The sequence below is a fragment of the Corvus hawaiiensis genome, chromosome 18 (assembly GCF_020740725.1).
Source record: "Corvus hawaiiensis isolate bCorHaw1 chromosome 18, bCorHaw1.pri.cur, whole genome shotgun sequence".
NCBI classification, from domain to species: Eukaryota; Metazoa; Chordata; class Aves; order Passeriformes; family Corvidae; genus Corvus; species Corvus hawaiiensis.
Genome location: NC_063230.1, coordinates 4659690 through 4678655, shown reverse-complemented (window position 1 = coordinate 4678655; position 18966 = coordinate 4659690). Strand labels below are relative to the sequence as shown.

The 18966-nt window shown below is 47.8% G+C and overlaps 2 protein-coding genes across 11 annotated transcripts in view; one reads left to right on the top strand and one right to left on the bottom strand.

The window, feature by feature from the left end:
- Positions 1-4174, top strand: part of CIT (citron rho-interacting serine/threonine kinase) — a 68999-nt gene extending 64825 nt beyond the window's left edge. For 6 of the 8 annotated variants that reach the window (XM_048322977.1, XM_048322975.1, XM_048322972.1 and 3 more), the window contains 2 exons: positions 380-683; positions 1150-4174. In XM_048322977.1, the coding sequence (XP_048178934.1) occupies positions 380-683; positions 1150-1173 (328 nt within the window). In that variant the 3' untranslated portion in view covers positions 1174-4174. The remainder of the gene's footprint in view (positions 1-379; positions 684-1149) is intronic. The other 2 variants (XM_048322973.1, XM_048322970.1) reach the window with 1 other exon arrangement.
- A 1421-nt stretch (positions 4175-5595) lies between these two features.
- On the bottom strand, positions 5596-12624 carry PRKAB1 (protein kinase AMP-activated non-catalytic subunit beta 1). 3 transcript variants are annotated; one of them, XM_048323144.1, is made up of 8 exons: positions 12543-12624; positions 11463-11637; positions 10903-11069; positions 9908-10001; positions 9094-9208; positions 7785-7918; positions 7231-7299; positions 5596-7150 (listed from the first exon to the last, which is right to left on the bottom strand). In XM_048323144.1, exons 2-8 carry the CDS (start codon positions 11625-11627, stop codon positions 7073-7075), a joined length of 822 nt encoding a protein of 273 aa, XP_048179101.1. In that variant the 5' UTR covers positions 11628-11637; positions 12543-12624; the 3' UTR covers positions 5596-7072. The 3 variants fall into 3 exon arrangements, with proteins under 3 accessions (XP_048179101.1, XP_048179100.1, XP_048179102.1); XM_048323143.1 differs by lacking the exon at positions 12543-12624 and adding an exon at positions 12439-12536; XM_048323145.1 differs by lacking the exon at positions 12543-12624 and adding an exon at positions 12063-12177.
- Between the last annotated feature and the right edge of the window lie 6342 nt (positions 12625-18966).

Sequence of the window (18966 nt, the reverse complement as noted above, 5' to 3'; positions counted from 1 at the left end):
AGGCTTGTAGTTCATCCCAGCCTGACCTGAACATCCCTGAGCTACTGAAAATTGTGTGAAAACACATATATCAAATTTTAGTGTATTTTTATATGGAAAAATGTATGGCTGGAGTGTATGAAAAGGTGGTGTTCTCTGGCCTGTTCCGTACACGACTTACATTGGCAACTCATTAAGGCACTTTGCCAGCGTGGCTCATGTGATGGATATTCCAGCTACCAAAATATCTCTGCATTTTCCATCTTGGCTCAGGGAGGGGCTGATGCTTCTCACCCGAAGGCTGGGGGTGTTGGGGGAAAAGTTACATTTTTGCTAAAAGAAAATGTAATGGGAGGTTTTTGTCACTCAGCAGTTCATATCAATTCTTTTTGAATGACAGCAGCCCGAACAAGAGAGGCCCTCCCACGTACAATGAGCACATCACCAAGCGGGTGGCCTCCAGCCCAGGGCCTCTGGAAGGGCCAAGCCACCCCCGGGAGCCCAGCACACCCCACCGGTACCGTGAGGGACGGACAGAGCTGCGCAGGGACAAGTCCCCGGGGAGACCTCTGGAGAGGGAGAAGTCTCCGGGCCGACTGCTGAGCACCCGCAGGGAGCGGTCCCCGGGACGACTGTTCGAGGATAGCAGCCGAGGGAGGGTGCCTGTGAGTGGGGCCAGAACTCCTCTTGCTCAAGTCAATAAGGTAAGTCAGGAGCCTGCAGAACATGTCTGTTCTCAGGAAAAGGCTTGTATGTACTGCAGAAGGGCTGGTGGCACTGGAAAGCACAAGAGCAGATCAAATCTCACCTGCCTGCTCCTCAAATTCTGTTGGAACAGAGCCCACAGGGTTTCATGCACTGGCCTTGTGTCCACCTGCCCTGGGCTGGTTCTGGGACTGCAAAGCTGATGGACACTAGAATGGGCTGAAAGCAAAGGTGCATTTACTAGCAAGTGATAGAGGATTTGAAGGGGAATAATGTCTGGAGCACCGGGAATGTGGGAGCCTGCTGTGCTCAGAGTGATGCTGACAGTGCCTGCCTTTGTCAGTGTTTATGGATGACAGGAGCCCTGGCTCTGTGGGAGCAGCAGGGGATGCACTGCTGCCAGCACCTTGTGCCTGGGAGAGAAGTATCTGTGACTTGTAACTTGCCCTTTTATTTCCCTGCCAGGTCTGGGACCAGTCTTCAGTGTAAGTCTCAGCGAGACGAAGTTACTCATCTTGACCTGCAGGAAAAAAAGAAAATGGACTGAGTATATGCACTCCATCTGTCTGCAGCCCAGTTCCCAAACAGCATTCCTGGGCCCAAGCTCGCTCTGCAGTGGGAGCCATGATGCTTTTGAAGACCGTTCACAGCTCAGTTAATTTCTCTGTGCTTTTCTGCACTCCTGTTTTTGCACTTTGTACTACTGTTACTCTTTCAAGCAGTTCATTAACTTTTTGTATCCACTTTAGTCCCTAGTAGTTCATCCCGGAAATGGGACTAGTGTCCTGCCCCAGGTCATCACTGTGGTTAGCACCCCTTAACAGAGAGTTGGTCATAGTTCTGAGATGTGCTGGGAGCCCCTGATGGCCTGGAAACAGAAGGGCCAAGGTGAGTGAGTCTTTCAATAGGAACTGTGGTTGGATGTTCTCCACAGAACACAGGAAAAATTTCTTCGGATTAGCCTGTTCACCTGCCACTTCTGAAAATTATTTTGTTCTCACTAAAATTGCTTTAGAGCAGCTCTGATGGGGAGGGAAGAATGCTGCTTTACCTGACCCCTCTGCCGAGCCCTGAGACAAAGTGCATTACCTACAAGCTACTGGGTTGTAAGACTTTATCCAGGTCTTCTGCATGACAGTTCAGTGCATGCTGCTGCACCATCACTGGCTGCTCTCTCCTTTTAGGTTGCTTTGCTGAGTAGTGTATTGTACCTCACTTGTAAATTAACTGAAACCTTTAGATTACGCTGCAAAATAGCCGTTAATTACTCTAGAAATTTGGCACCGAAGAGTTAATAAGCCTTATTCTATGACAAGAATTACAGTCACTCCTCTCAGCACTGGACATGGTCTCTTCAGCAGAGTCCTGCCAGCCTCAGCTCCCCAGGGGGAGCAGCCCAGGCTGGCTCCTCCTGTGAGCTGGAGCTTGTCATGCAATCAGATCCGGTGTCTTGGCACAGGACACTCACGGGGAGCAGCTTTGGCAGTTGCTGACACACTTTTGCTTCCCTGTGTCTGACCTCGAGCCTTTTATTGCTTCCTATTCTCTTCTGCTGTGAACATGAAGCAGAGAGCAAATGATTTTCAAAGCAGGTTTTGACCATTCACTCTGCAATAGCAACATTCTAAGTGAACAATCATGTTCTTTACAACTGGAAAGAGCAAAACTGCAGCCAATCTTCCCTTGGCGCCACACTAAAATTTCTGCTAGTCCCTTGCAAGCCTGTGCTAACCTGTTCTAGAAACCCATCAAAATTCCAATGCCTTGTCGGTGTCCTTTGGCGAGTTTCATGAATATTGTATTCTGTTCTCGTCTGTTGGGTTATTTTCAGTCAGATGATTTGGCAGGAAATTTGCTGAAAGTTTTTCTCTCCTGGTCTGAATATTTTGAAAGGTCACTGAGATCAGTCTTTAAATCTTTGCATTTCATGGAAGATCTTCAAGACCTCAGAAATGGGCTTGTTGAGTCCTGAAAGTGTGTATCTTGTGTCTTGTTCGTGAAATGCTTCCTGCTATAGAAATAGCTCAAAGGACTGTACATATTTACAAGAAACTTTATATTCGTAACAAAAGGGAATTGAATTGGTTTCTACTTTTTTATTGTAAACTGTGCGTTTTTCAACACTAGCTTTTTGTTTTACTGGTGGTTGTGGACAGCCATCTTCAGACACTGGAGGAGCCTCCCCTCAGTCCTCCTCGCTCTCATGAAGAAATATTGTAACATTAAATTGCAATTGAAGCTTATTAGCATAAATGAGATTTTAGGTCTCTAGAAGTACAGGATTTTTCTTCATTACCTTTTTATTATTGACAAGGGAGGGAACCAGAGGGACAGTTCAGAGGGACAGTTCAAAGCTCCACCTGGAAAGTATTGAACTTTGTTGTTGAACAATAACCAAATAAAACAAATAACTATCTTGACTGGCATGGTGAAATGACGGCTTCCTTCTCTCTAGAGTGCCCCTGCCCCTCCTGCCCTGCCCCTGGCTCTGGGGCTGGGGAATCCTGGGTGTCACAGCTGACCCAAGAGCAAACCCTGGCAATATTTAGCATTTAATACTCATCATTCCCTGAACAAGTAGCATAAGTGGCTTCACAAACCCCAAGTATGTTGACATGCTTTAAACCAGGTGGATTTATCTGAGTACTTCACTAGAGCAGCAGTCAGCTGCAAGCACCTACAGCTAAATCCTGCCTCACCAGTGAGACAGGCAGAGGTGAAGCACCTGTGAGTATCTGGGAAAACAGTCTTGCCCTGCTAAATGACCCCACACATCTTGAGCTGGAAAAAAGGCATCTTAATTAACAACAGTGTGATCTAATGCCAGGTTTGGGACTTATCCCAGCAGTATACTGGGAGCAAAGCAGAGGGAGATAGTTCCTCATCCCACTGCTGTAACATGCTGGTGCTTTAAGGCCTAATAGCTGCAACTTTAAAAAAAGACCATTCACAAATCCAGTCAGATTGAGTACAACCTGCAGAGTTACTGTACAGCTCAACTTACACCTGCTGGGAAAACTTGCTAGATCAGACTTAAATGTAAATACATCTATTTTTAACTGAACTAGTTTTTACAGGGTCTGAAGTATTCTTTCACAGGAAGAGGTTTTTAATATGCACCCTGCTGCCTACAGTAACTTAATTTGTTCAGTGTTTTTGGTTCTGTGCACATACCCACCCCCTCAGCCCCGAGAAAGGGCTTGTTGGAGGCTGTGGGGGTGGGTTACTAATGGCTCCTCTTACGTTTTGGTCTACATGACATTCTCCATGAAAATGCTCTACACATCAATCCCGAGCTGCTTGATTTATCTATTGTGCCTACTATGATGTATATGATGAAATGCTGACTTGTTCAATGTTCCTTTATTTCTTTTACTGTGCACAAACAATACTTATTTAAAGCTCATTGTTGCAGTCCTATGATGCATGATCTGAGTTGTAACAAAACTAAATTAATCCAGAAACTGGTGGAGTAAAAGAAAATTAATTATTTAGTGAACTTTTTGATTCCCAAGAACCCTGCACAAATCCAGGTCAGCTTGACCCCCACATGCTGTGCTGAACTTCAGGGGGTCAGGGGAGGGTAGGGAGCTCTTGTTATGCCTGTATTGGTTTACTCCAGGGTCCCCAAAAGTGACTGTAACAAAAGTGTCTGCACCTACCTTTAAAAAATGTGCTCTCCTAGCAACAGCCAAGAATAAACACAACAGCACAGACTGTGAGCTGTGGGTGGGGAATGTAAGTGAGCTAATAAACCCAACTCTTGATCCAGCTTTTGCCTTTGGAGGGATTTGATTCATCCCATTGCAATAAGGGAACACAAGAGTGATTAATCTAATTCATTCATCTGTCAAGCAGAAAAGGACCTAGCAAAAAAAAAACCAATAAGACGACCCCAAACCCCAGCCCCCAACAAAAACCAAAACAACCAGCTTACCTCTTCCTTCATCCACCCTCCTGCTGGAGAGAAAGGAAGTTGGGGGGGCTGAGAGTGGTAGTGGCTTACCTGAGGAAATCTGTGGCTCTTGAGACTGTTGGTTGAGGCCACAGGTGCCAGGGACCATCTCCTCTCCATCAAATGCTGCTTGTGTCTGGAGAGCCCTGGGGGCAGCTGTGCTTGGTCAGCCGTGGGCAGGGAAAGGTGGAGCTGAGGGAGGGTCATGCCTGCAGGCTGTCACACAGCCTGGGCCCCCACCCTGGTCTCCCCCCTGGGCCTCCCAACTCTTTCGGGGCTGCAAAAGCTGATGGTGCAGTGGCAGCTGCAGTTCCTGTGCTGAGCCCTCTGCTAGCTGAGACAGGGCCAGGGACTACAAACCAAAAATCAAAATTAAAAACCCTCAAGCTTTCTACACAATAATTGTTCCTGTCCTGTGGTTCCACCATACCTCATGCACTGATGAAGAACATGGAGTACTCTGCAGGTACCAGCACTGACCACACTTCCCACAGCCTTAGCATTCCCTGGCGCTACTGGACACTGCAGAGGCACAGGCTGTCCCCTCACACAGCTGGACCTGACCCTGCATGAGCCTCTGACCCCAGAGAGTCACCCTGTTGAGGACAAAGACTTGGGGAAAAAGGTCTGCTTGAAGTGGCTGCTGGAACAAAGAGAAGCTGACAGGAGGCCGAAGGCCCCATCCCAAGCTTTCCAGCCCTAAGGGACTGTTGCTGGAGCTTTGAAGTAATTGGCCTCTTGTCCTTCCTCTAAACTTTACATCACAAATAAACATGAACACCTTGGTCTTCTTCACTAAGTGCAAGAGGATAAAGTGCTTCAAGCTGCACCGCTAAATGAAAAGCTTGCACAAACCACCAAGGCATAAAACTGCTATCAGGAAATCACTAACAAAATAACAATTCACTGAATGCAAGGTTACCAAAGATGGAAAAATAATAAGACAAGTCACCCACTTCTCTTGAAAATGTTTTATTTGTTTCTAAAGAGGCTGAAAACAAGAAATTCTGTAGTTCAGAATACCAAATACTATCCACAACACAGAATGAAGAAAGAGTTTTCAGAGAAAACCATTGCACCAGACCCAGATCTACTTAGCTACTGAAGATACTGCAACAAGGCTGGTGAACAGACCCCAGGATGGCAAAGCACCCTCCTGCTGTGGCTCGCTCCACTCCATGCTGGCTGCTGCACTCTGTCCCCACTCAGACTCCTCACAGACTTGTGCGAAGTGCTTTCCCCCACAGTGGGACGGGGCTGGTTGTCATTGGCACAGTCACAGTGACCCAGGCACCAAAACGAGCCAAGGAAGGGCCCAGCAGGGCCCCTCCAGCACTGGTTCCTCCCAGGCAGGCCCAGGGTACACTGGCAGCAGGTTTGCATTAATGTTGCATTTGTTTTGGGATAAAACAGGCTGTCAACACCGAGGACAGGCAGTCTGGCATTACTATAATCACTTAGAAAACAGAAACAGAATAAAAAGTTGCCCAGCTCCAGCCCTGGGCACAGCAGGCTGCAGTGCTGCTGCATCCAGCACACTGCAACTGCTGACACTGAGGGGCAAGTTTGGCCACTGGGACACAGGAAACTTACAGTCCCCTTCAGGCTGTTACTGAGGAACTAACTCCTAAACTGAACCCATTCATTTCCTTACAGCCACCCCTCCCAGCTTAAGGAAGTCTTCATCAGTGACAACAAGAGAAACTGGTTTCTAAAAGCAGATTACTGCAAGACACATTTACAATTTACAGAAAAATCCAGCCATTAAAAACAATTGTCTTTACCAGAAATTCCACAGGGGAAAAGATGTATTTCAGTTCTCATGAAGAGAAAAACTACAGAGCTATTCACAGTAGAAACAGTGCACCCCACTCTACTGTAAAATAATAATGAGCTTGTAGTGATTATGTTGCTGATTTTGCCCAGAAAAGGCTGCTACAAAAAGATCAATACTCACACTTACTTCAGCCAGGCAAGTTTGGAACTCATTACTGAAATAATGTTTGATAAGCAACAGAAGCAGTAATGAGCTTGCTTTTGCCAAGTATTATGCTCAAATCAGATTCCCCAAGAATCCTGAACTTTCTAGACTTTGGGCTGGCAGCTTCCCAGTCTGCCTCACTGCTAAAGCTCTTTGGTCTGTTGCTGCCTTCACATCAGCCTAATTAAATTGGTCATTTTTTAACTGAGCTGACAAGCGGCACTGACACCTTTGCCACCTGTCTAGTTGCTGTGAAGCTGCCATTTCCAAGAACTTCCAAGGTGGGGCTAACAAAATAAGGGAAATACAGGAGAACCTGGAAGTCTCAGGAACAGTATGAAATCAGAGTTCGTTTGCTACAGCACAGAGCAGAAGTACATTTGGTTAAGTGAAGCATTTTTTTTCTGAGACTGCACTGGCCCAGAACAATTGGTCACAAATGACTGTGATGCTCATATCGGCTTGTACAGCAAAGTTGTCACGTATTTCTTCTTGTAACGGTGTGTAGCACTAAGCACCATCACTCCATCCTACAGGGGAGGGAAAACAAGCATGTACCATGGTCAGACACCCAGGCTTCCCATGTGCAGGACATGCCCTGGCCTCTCACCTTGATGGAAAGTGCATACAGGTGGTTCAACATGACGTGGTTGGGTTCAGGGAGCAGAGCGGGATCGCACTGCAGAGAAGAGGGAGAGTGTGACAATAACAGAAGTCACAGTTCACATCCATCACAGCTAATGGGTGACAATATGTGACCAGCCATACCCCCAGTACATCACTGCTGCTCATGCTTAGTCCATCACAAACACAGTAACCATTTCAGAACCACCACAGATCCCTCTGGGTAAAACCTCTGCGTCGTCATCAGGACCATGAATCAGACTCTGATTACACCTTATCTGCTTCTGGTGTCTTAACAGTTGACAAGATTAAGGTTTTGGGAGGAAAACAGCAATATAATTTTCCATTTTAATGACAGTCAACTAGAAAAATAGATTTACTTCAGATGAATCCATCTGGACACGCATAATATGGAACTCACCAATACAATAACTTATCCTAAGGTTTTTCCTAAGCTGTCTCCTGCCTGTACTCAGATTTTTTCCCCATCTGCTCCCACCCTCAAGGGCATTATTTAGCAAACCAAAGTAATGTACTCACAGAAATGCCTGTGTCCTTGTTCAGGATGACCTGCAACAGGTGTGGAGGGAGAATGGGTGGAGATTTAAAGCGTTCCTCTGCCTTACAAACATAGGGCTCCTGGTGGTACGGTCCTGGGGGTGAACTTGACAGCTCTGCCAAAGCAATAGTAGATATTTAATCCTAAATACTTTTTAAGAACATCTGCTCTTTATAGGTACATGCAACCTAAGGGAATCAATGGCACTTAAGTATAACAACTGCAGCAGCTGGTGCAGTGCCAGAGGATCAGTCACTGCCCAAGAGGGGATTTAAGATGCCCAAAGCCTGACTTGAAACGAGCTGTGAGGTTTTGGGCAGCAGTTTTGAGGGCCCAACTGCACTTCAGAACTTCTCTGCCATCTCTGCCCAGCATTTCTCCTGCAAACACTCCACAGTGCAGGCTGTTCCTGCAAGGGAGGTACAAAAACATGGGATGCACCCATGAAGGGCAACTACTCCTCCTGTACAGAGACTGGGCTGTGGAAAGAGCCCTTCAGAGTCCAATCAGGACTACAGCATGTGGGGCAAGGCATCAGCTAGAATCTCCTCTTGGCCTGTCCCACAGATAACACTTTCTCCAAAAAGGCTTTGTCCAGGGCAAAGTTGTACAGAGCAAAACCCACCCAAACACACCTCCTGCCTCAGGTCCCAAGGTCTTCTGAAGGAGGATGTAAAGTACTATTTCAGTCATGGACTCCATCCCTACAAAGCTCAGTAACAAACAGGGCAAGGCTGACCTCAGACACAGCTCAAACTAAACCCCACCTCTTCTGTTACACTACAACTTGGAACTTAAGGCAAATATTCTAAGACATAGATAATTTATACTACACTGTGAGGATATGATACACTCCTGAGCCTGTGTTAGCACTGAGATGCACCTAATTTCTCCCTCTTAAAGTGCAACTTCTGACCCCCTCAGCCATCTCCTTAGCAGAGGAACACTGAATTCGGAGCAATGTAGGCTGTCAACACTGGTTTGATGTGGTAAAGCAGAGACTGATCCACCAATGACTGCCCTAAACCCAGCAATTGCACACAGCAGGGGCAAACAGTTATTAAGCACCCATGACTTCCTCCTCATCACATCTGTGTTGCCTTGTCAGAGGTTTCCTCTTCTGTGCATTCCACATTCTTCCTTTGGGCATTTGTGATTCCCGCACACATCCACAGGGCCTGACACAAGTGGAGATTAATCTCTACTGGAGTTTTAACTCCAGACAAAAAGGAAAACGAAATTTTTATCAGCTCTAAAAAGTGTGATATAAAGTTACCAGTAAGCTCATACCAGACATGTCTGAACACTTTTGGGAGTCCACCATCAAAGCATCGAACACTTCAAAGTCAGTTTTCTTCACTTGGATGATGTTGTTGACAGTACCCAGTTGGCTGGTTACTACTGGCTGGCAAGAGGCAAGATACAAAAATCAGAATAAAGCAAGCCTGTGGGACTAATAGATTCTCAGAACTACACAATCAGCATTACCAAGAATGACGTATATTGCTTTTGAAATATGACAGAACCAGATCTGAAAACAGCTCAATGAGTGTTAGGTTAAGGGGAAGTGCAGGATTTTAAGGACTGGGAGGGGAAAATGCCAGTTGAACCTGCCAAGCCCACAGGGTTGCAGACAAGGCGAGGGTCAGGTCTGGGCTAGAGTTACCTGTGACACCAGGTCTGGACACTGAGTTCATAAGCATGTGGGGAACTGCTGGGCAGGCTGGGGTTAAAGCTCATTTTATAGCAGAGGAGGAAGAACAGGCCTGGTAGATTTTGGCACATTTACTGGACTATGAAAAGATCTAGAGCAGCAATAGCAACATCCTGGCACAGAGGGCCAGGACAGCACACAAGCTCTGGGCTGCCAGCAATGCTACAGTGCTCTAAAAGACAGTTTGGCACTACACAAGAAAAGCCTGGCATCACTTACAAACCAGTGGCCCAGAGATCCTGTCCCTCATTGCATTTCCTGCCCTCTGAGCTCAGTTTGATGCTACTACCCAGGCCAGCAGGGATCAGAAACCTCTCTCACCAGCTTGAAAAGCCACTTTCTCCTCTTCAGATGTCTCAATCAATAACAGTGACTCAAAGCAAACGTTACCTCTGTAGGATCATGTGTCCACTGCCCATCCACAAAGAACTTGTACTGGTGCTCTCCTTCTGGCAGGTCCAGGATTGCCACAAAGTTATTGTGACTGGAATTTAAGACAATCAGTCAGCCCTGCAATGTTCTGAAAAGTACACACTGATCTATAAACTGTGACACACACTGTGACACAAAGCACAAGCCTCCTCAATGTGCAAAACCTTAAAAAGGCACATTCAGAGAATCTCTGATGCAATCTAAAGGTAAAGAATCAAATTATGATTAATGCTCAGTGACAGTGAGTCCCTGCACATTCCTCACATCCCATAACTGGCACTGAGCTTTTGGAAAGTCACCCTCACATCTTCATGTTACTTGTTAGCACACGAGACCTCATTTATCTGCTGATGGAACAAGATCAGCTTTCTCATATTTCCTTGCCTTTCAGTATTTGCCATCAGAAATTGCATTTCCCAAATGCCCTTGAAATAAATGAACAATGAGCAGATAAAAGCAGCAGCTAGATACTTCTGGGTTACTTTGGGTCTGAATAGCTGCTGCTTGGCAATTTCCATACTCCTGGGCTGTGAACTCCCCGATTCTTCAGAAGGCTTTACCAGCATCTCAAAAATGATGCTGCTCCAAACGGCCACAGTCTCCGGACCCTTTGAGATGGTCAAAAGCCACTGACATGGCAAGGATGTGTCACCAGAGACACTGTGCTTAGAACCAGCTCCCCTATCCACACCCCAGTCCCACTCTAGGCACAGACGGCACAACAGAGACTGTTTTGGGTTATCTGTGTGTTGTGCCCAGTGAACTGACACATTGGCTCCACTTCCACCCTGTGCCACCCAAGAATGGAAAAGTCAGATTGTCATCAAGGGTTTGAGGAGAGAAGCAGGACAGTGGTAAACTAAGCACAGTCCCATCTCTCAAGTGACCACCGTCCTCATGACACTGAGCACTCCCAGTCCATGGGGAACACCACTGCGGCAGCACTTCGTTACCTTCTTGTCAGAGGAATTTTACTCCAGTTGTTGAAGGACCCTGATAAATAAACTTCTTTCCCTCCTCCAGTCCAGCGAAAGACTGTGGGCCGAGCTTGGGTTGGGGTTTTGTCATTCACTTCCAGATCTTGCTGCCAAGCTAGAAATTCTTCTTTCTCCAATGGAGCCTACAAGCACAATGTCTCAATCAAAAAAGTTTCTTTCCTGGCAGACTTAGACAACCTGTGTCACACTGAACGCTTTTTTTGCCCTCAGGCATGATTCTCTAGCTTTCATCAGATGCAGAATATAAGCTGCATTTCTAGATGCCGTTCACAAGTTCAATTTGCACAAATTCCACAAGGTGTTAAAGCCTACCAAATTTGCAGGAAGAGTGGAAGGCAAAATAATGCCCCTCCCTCCCAGTTATACCTGCTTAAACATCAATTCACTCTCTCCTTGGCATGGGAAGGAAGGGGGATGGTCAGCTTTGTGTAAACACAGTGACAGAATCCCTGCAGGTTGCAAACAGCCCCACAGCATTCCAAGCAAGCAATGCTGGGAGAACAAACCAGCAGTACCTTCATTTCCTCTGAATGGAACAAGTCTGCATCTTCAGGACTATCCATTAAGATTTTTGGTCTGTCATCCTCTTTGGTACTGATGGCTCCTCCTGAGCTGTCCCCTCGGGAGGCCTTGTGCCCATGGCGCTCCAGCCCCGCTCGCTCGCTGCTTGTGTTCCCCATTTTTATGGATCTAAAAGAGCAGGGAAAGCCAATTAGCACAGGTACTCCCGAAGCTGGAACACCAGCAGGCAGGAAAGAAAACTCATCAGTAGACTTGGTCTGTGTTTCTGAGTTGAAGAGCCTCAGAAACTTGATTAACCCATTGTAAAGCAATACCACATTCTGAATAAAGACACTAAATGACAGGTTTTAGCTTCTTCTGGTAATGTGCTACAGTTCAATACACGAGCACTTCTATCAGATTCAGCCACTCAAGAAGTTGACCAAGCAGGTCCCTGCCACACAGCTGTTGTGTCTTCCCAAGCTAAGGGCTTGCTCTTTGCCTTCTGCCTCCCCGTGCACTTCGCCAGCTGGAACACCAGGGGAAGTTTCTGCCAGAACGCTCCAAAACCAGCCTACATGAAATGTGACTTCGCTAGAATAACGTTATCTCACCCTGCTGAGGATGCTGAGAGCAGCTGAAAGGGGCTCTAAACACAGAACCACAGAATGTCCTGAGCTAGAGGGACCCACAGGGATCATCCAGTCCAGCCCCTGGCCCTGCACAGACACCCCAACACTCCCACCCAGTGCCTGAGAGCGCTGTCCAAACGCTCCTGAAGCTCTGGCAGCCTCGGGGCTATGACCATCCCCTGGGGAGAGCTCAGTCCCGCTGCCGCTCCACGGACGCTCCCTCTGTCCCCGCTTTCCTCTGGGAGAGGCAGCGCCTGCCGCGCCCGAGACCCAGCCCTTCTGCCGCTCCACAGCCCTGCGTGGATGCGCACGGAAGTTTCCGCCGGAAGGGGGCCCGCGGGCGCCCAGCCCCACGCACCGGAACCTCCGCGGGGCATGGGGGGCACAACCCGGCCTGGCAGCACCGGGATGCCCGACCCCAGGAGCCGCCCTTGCCCCGCCGGGCCCGGCCCCGGCACCCACCGCCCGCCGCGCTCCCGCCGCCGCTGCAGCGCTTCCGCTTCCGCCCGGCCGGGCCCGCGGCCGCCGGGGGAAACCCAGCCCGGCGCGGGCGTTCCGGGGCTGCCCCGCGCTCCACCCCGGGCTTCATCCCGGGCTCCATCCCGGGCTCCCCCCCGCGCCCCCCCCCCCGCGCCTCTTCAACACCGAACTGGTGCCAGGGCAAGGCTCCGTGCCCGCCCCGGGAGCCGCCGTGTCCAAGGCAGCGCCTGGAGGCGGTGTTGGAGTCACGCGAGAACGGCGTGTGCCCTGCGCCGTGGATCGGGAGCGGCGGATGGGCCTGAGCCCCAAGGCCAGAGTGCATTGGAACCATGAGCTCTTGTGTCTGAGGGAGCACAGATGGCAGTCTAAGTCCTTAACTGATAAATGTTTCCCAAATGAAATTACACTGATACATTTCTCAAAGCATTCCCACTTAACTATCTGGTTTTACCCTTGGCTCTCCCCCAGCTGTTGCTGTTTCTTCCACTTTCCTCACAGCCACAGAACTGAGGTCTGCAGGTGTGTCACAGTTCTCTTTACAGGGAAATTGCCTTTTTTCCCCCATTACAAATACAATGCACGCAGACAGAATTCCTGCCAAATGGAAGTGTATCCACATGCTGTAACATTGTGGGAAGAATTCTGCCGGGATGGACAGACTGGCTGTGCCCAGTGCAGTGCTGGCTCCCACTGTGTTTTGGGGAACAGCTGCTCCCTTTTTGCATGGGACAGGCTGGCAGGGGCTGCCAGGGCAATGTGTGCAGGCAACTCTTCCCCAGCCCTGCAAAACAGCCCCTGCTATAAAATGCAGCTGCTGTTATTTTGGCATTTCACACAGCTTAGTGATCCTAAATTCCTTGTCTCCAACCCCAGTTGTTTTCTTCTCCCCAGTTTTCTTGGCCAGCACTGTTTGCAGTACAGGGTACCATGTCTTGCCCATCACTTGCCCATCAGGACCACTGTGATGATCTGCAAAACAGCCACATAGACCCACTACAGGCCATGGTACTTTCACCTGGGGCCTGGCCTTTGCAATGTTTTTTATTCTTCTACGAACCATAGAGTGGTAACAAACTGCAGGGTAAGGACTGCTAACAGGTCACGAGGCTGTGGTAACCAGTTTGTGGTAGGTACAAGCATTCATTTTAAAGTCTGGTGTTAAAATGTGATGGTTCCTCTTTCCACGGTGAGGAACCAGCCTCTGTGTGCTCCATGCCAAAACCTTTGGAAGCTGCTGGCCTGTGGACAGGACAGAGGCCATGGACAAAGCATCTCAGCCTCACTGCTGCTGCCTTCTCCTCCCTATTTTCCCTCTGTCTTCTCCCTTTTCAAGCCTGATTCTTGTTTCCTCTCGCCATGACAGGTGGGTGTAGCACAGTCCTGGAGCAATCAGCCTTGTAACTCACTTTGTCAGGTGCTGGTCCCTGAGAATATTGAGGGCTGGATGACATTACACCATGAAAAACTAAATCATTCCCCCACCTCCTCACACACATCTCTGTGCATGGTCCTTGCATTCACTGGAGTGTTGTTTTCTCCCCTCAGCCTGAGTGGGAGCCCAATTCCCTCACAGCTGTTAATGCAGGAGATGTGGGAAGTGAAAGATTAGCTAAAGACAAGCCACAGGAGCCTGGCAGAGCTCAGCCACCCACTGATTCTCTGGAACCCTGGAGTTTTGCTCCTCCCTTTAACAGCATCTGTGACTTTTTGCCTCCTTCTATGCTCTGCAGCCTGAAGGGCATAAAAACTCCCCCTCTTCCACCCCATCTGAACCAGTGTCCACATTCCAAAGGAAGTCTACAAAATACCTTTTCTACTTCTGCCCCATTGGGGTAAAAGGATCAGGGAAAACACAACTGAGTAATTCTGAATAAGAAATTCTCTTAAAAAAAAAAGAAAAAAAAGACACAGTCCACTTTGAGACTGTTCACAGCCCATAAAACAGGATAAAAAGTAATCGATTAAATGCTTTACCTGGTGTCATGACTATGCCACACCACCTCCTAGGACAATGTGAGGTTTTAAAAGCAGAGGCTTGTAAAATACCTGCAGGATATGAAGAGCCATGTGGTCTCTGTTAGTTGCCATGTCAGTAGCCACAAGCAAAGCTCAGCTCCTTTTTCCCTCACTCACAGCTACCTTCTTTAGTAAACATGAACTAGACCTGGCATGACTATTAAATCTTCTTAGTCAGAAGTTAACTATAAGGCAGTTTGGTTCTTGGCCCTTAAAACGATGAGACTCAGCAGGGCTGGTCAAAGTTCTGAGAATCATTACAGAGCACTTTTGGTGCTGTACAGGCTGAGGGGTCAAGTGAAGTGACATCTTTGCTACTGAGTGACTCTACCCCCTTAGAGATATCACTTACCGTCCCTCTCCATCAGGTGACTCACTTCAAAAGAGAGTATTATAAACAAAATTTCCCAATCAAAATTAATAAAGAAAATGACATTTATTATGCGACCGAAATATCGGTTTCAAACGCCACGATTGAGAAAAACAGCACCGAGCCCGGGGTCGGAGCTGGGTGAACACGCATAGATCTGATCTCTACATCAGACCTCCCAAGTTCACGAATGCTGCTTTGGCTGGTCCCTTCTTATACAGTTTTTGGGCAGAGTCTGAATTTCTATTCTTCTCATATTCATGAAGTTTTCTTGTCCCGGAGTTGGGCTGCACAAAGCCTTTCCTGGGTCTGATGAATTGGGTGATGAGTGGGTCATTTCTGCTGATGGATGGGCCATCTCTGGTTCCTGGAATAGTTTAGTTCCCGGATTGTCCGATTCCTTATCAGATGCGATGTAGATATCAGAGTGTGGTGATCAAGTCGTCATGGTGCAAATGTCCCAGTGATAAGATCCAACCCCACCTAGGTGGAATCCTCACTTATTGTGAAAGAAATACTTTTAGTTTTGTGAAATTTTTCTCTCAGCCAGGCTGGTGCAGGGATTTAGAAACTCGGTCTCTGTAGGGTCTAATTACATTTCAGTTTTATATATAATAGCACGAATTACATATTTTATTTATAACAAGAGTAAGGACCAAACAGGATAGCTCTGAGGTCAGGAGAGACCTGTATTAGGGGAATACATGTCTTGGATTAGATGAGGTATGTGGTGGTGTATTTCCCACTGATTCATTCATTAAATGCCTTTCACATTGTTCCCACCCCACGTTCCCTTGCCCCTAGCCCTGGCCACTCCCCTGAGCTCTCCCTATTGGTTCCTGTGCCCCAACTCCGCCCATGTACTGCCCCTGAGCCCCTGACAAAACCCCCTGTGCCCAGATCACAAGGTCTCTCTGCTTCTGGGGGCCAGTGGACAAGATGTGATTAAAAGTCCTCTGAAACCCTCATGGGGAGAGCCTTCTCACCTCCTTTGCCATCACTGGTTGTAAGGCTGATAGCTGGCCAGAGCAAAACCACGGAGCCATCTGAAATGGACTATGGGAGTGCAACAATGGTCGCACTGCCCTAAGCAGCTCCACTGAGCTCTCATGAAAGCTGCAGCTTGCTAAACTAAATCTAGCATTACAACAGGGGTAAGGAGTGACCTTAAAAGCTTTTCAGGCACAGAAGTCAGGGATGACACTAACCAAACACTGCTCTAGGCCAGAATCTCTCATTTTCACTATATGCATTCTCTCTCTTTTTGTTTGATTAAAATCAAAAGGCAATTAAGCCCCCATTGACTACTGGTTGAAATGTGAACATGAGGCTGCCACGGCTCACCATGACCACACAGCCTGCTTTGGTCTGTATAGTTTACTTTCAGTGGAGTTTCCCTTCTTCTTACCTCAGAGTGGGTGTCAAAAAAGAAATGTGGTGCCCTTAAGCCTCAGGCTGTGCAGTTCAAAGTCCTGAAGAATCCATTGATATTTGGCAAAGTTTTTTCCCTTGACGTGATACAAGCTTATTTAGCCAAAGAGAAGTCATTGTAAGTGAAGTGGAAGCAGCCTGAGCCCTGCAGCGAGAGATGACAAACCCGGAAGAGCCATCCTCAGACATGAGCTGGTAGATCAGATTCAGACATACCATAAATCACATGAGCAAGTACTTCTTGCAGCTTGTGAGCTGGGTGGGAGCAGAACAGAACTTACCCTGGAGTTCAAGACAGGATAAATTTAACTGCAGAAACCCTCTGGGTAAATTTCTTACTATAGTCTTCCATTCTACCTTGGGGTCTGTCTTGGTTTGAAAGACAGGTGTCTGCTAAGGAAGGCAGAAGCCTCCCTTGGAATGGCAGATGCAACCTTCTTCCCTCCAAGTTATTATAATTTTGAAATCACGGGGCTTTCAGGCAAAGATGTGGAAAAATTATGTGGAATAACAGTTCTTTACTATTATATATCTATATGTGTATAACCAGTCAAACAAACAACAATAACTATGGCAGTAACAGCAAACAATCACAAACCCAGTCCCAGCCTTCTCGGCTGTCAGGCCCTTTCCCCTCGGGTGCAGTTCCGCTCGCAGCCGGCAGGGGCGCTGGCGGCTCCCGGTGAGCAGGGCAGGTGCGATGGTTCCCCCGCGGCTGCAGGGGGCGCTCCGGAGCGAGCTCGGGGAGCACACGGCACCAGTGCCCCGGGATCCCGGGGAGGGATGGAACAAAGGCTTCACAAACTCCCTGGGCAGCCGATCCCGGTGTCCGGCTGGAGCCTCAAGAACAGCAAACTGAAACGGCAGGCTGGAACGGCAGGGACAAGCACAAATCCCAGATGGCAGACGAGGTGTATCCAAGTGGAGAACCCCCCGGAGGTCTAGGCAGGCAGGGCGAGCAGGGCTACAACATAACGAAAGCTCGAAGCAGCGGCGGGGCAGGGCGGCCACGGCCCAGCTCGGAGCGGGGCAGTGAAGGTGGCTTGGGATCCCGGTGTTTCTCCAGCAGAAAGAAAAGCGGCTGAAGGAAAAGCAGCTTCCTCTCTCTCTGGATGTCGACACCGACTGACCACACACCCAGGTGAAACAAAAAAGAGCAGCCAGGTCTTTTGTTCTTCTTAAGTATCTGGCCATTTGTTCCCCTAGCAACAGTATGGGGGGAAATTCCTTTAACAGAAAAAACTAGGAGAGGGTCCCAAATTTGTTTTTCCATCTTTACACTGGCTGGGTGATCTATTTCCAGGCCCCCTCCTCCTTTTAGGTCACTTCTGAATTTAGGCCACTTTGCCACGCTGCCAGGGAGTGCTGCAGAGGAAGTCGGGCAGCCTCCTCAGAGGCTCACTTCCATTTCAGGGACACTTGTCCTGCTGTGCGTGCAGAACATGCCATTGTGTGGTAGCTGATTAGCCTGTGGCACAGGGCACAGAGAGAGCTCTTGGTAAGACAGTGTTGGAAAGGATGAAAGTTTGGCAAGAAAGTTTCACAGATATGTATTATCACAGATATATTCATTCAGATATGAATGTAGAAACTGAGGATGAGAAAGAAATGAAAGCAAGTTTTGGTATAGAGTAAAAGATGTTTTGCTGAAACACTGAGCACTGAATAACTGAGAAGGCAAAGGTTGGAGATGAGTTGGAAGGAGATTTTTATGTTTAGGACAAAGGTATGTGACTAAAACCAAAGACATGTTTTTCACCAAGTAAATAAGTCTCAAGAAGAGCATAAGTAAATAGAAAACATGTTTTTACCAAAAAGAGAGCTATCACAGGCAAACAAGAAATGTTGATGTAGCAAGAGGAAGAGAGGTCTGAGAATTTTCCATTGTAAGCTTAAATTGTAACTTACTTACTCTTGTGATTGGATAATAATGACTATAATATGGTGATGGTAGTAGCTATGATAGGCTATAGGCAAATGTAAAGGTATTGTGTATGGTGCTTATTGGTTGTTATGTATTAAGATACTCAGCAAAGAAAAGTAGATAATGCTTTGTAACTTGAACAGATGGTGGCTTCAGGTATGCCTACAAGCTGTAGCTGATAGCTGTAGGGCTGGCTCTGGATACCCACTCCCAGAAATGCTGTAACTTTGCCTATGCAATAAACAGCTTTCAAGAGAGCCGCCTGAAGTCCAGACATCTTTTGTGAACCTTTCTCCTATAAGACAGTCTGTGGTGCCCAAGACTTAGCGGTTATGGTGAGGGAAAGAAGCCTCTCCCCAGAATGCCATGTTCGGTTATGGTAATGTAACCCAGTTCTGCTTCCCCAGTTGGCTCCTGGTGTTAGCCACACCCCTATACTTAAGCCTGAGCTGTCACGTGCTTGGAGTCATTTGCCTCTAGAAACCTTCACAAGTTGTAGCAATAAACTGCTTTCTGTGGAACTCTACGCAAGGACCCTTCTTAACTCATTGCCATCGGCTTATTATTACTGAAGGCATCCCTGTGTCTCTACATTCATGCATGTGAGCCACAGAGCCGGTAGGAACTCAGTAATACCGTTGTGCTTGGGAAATGGAAAGCTGGGA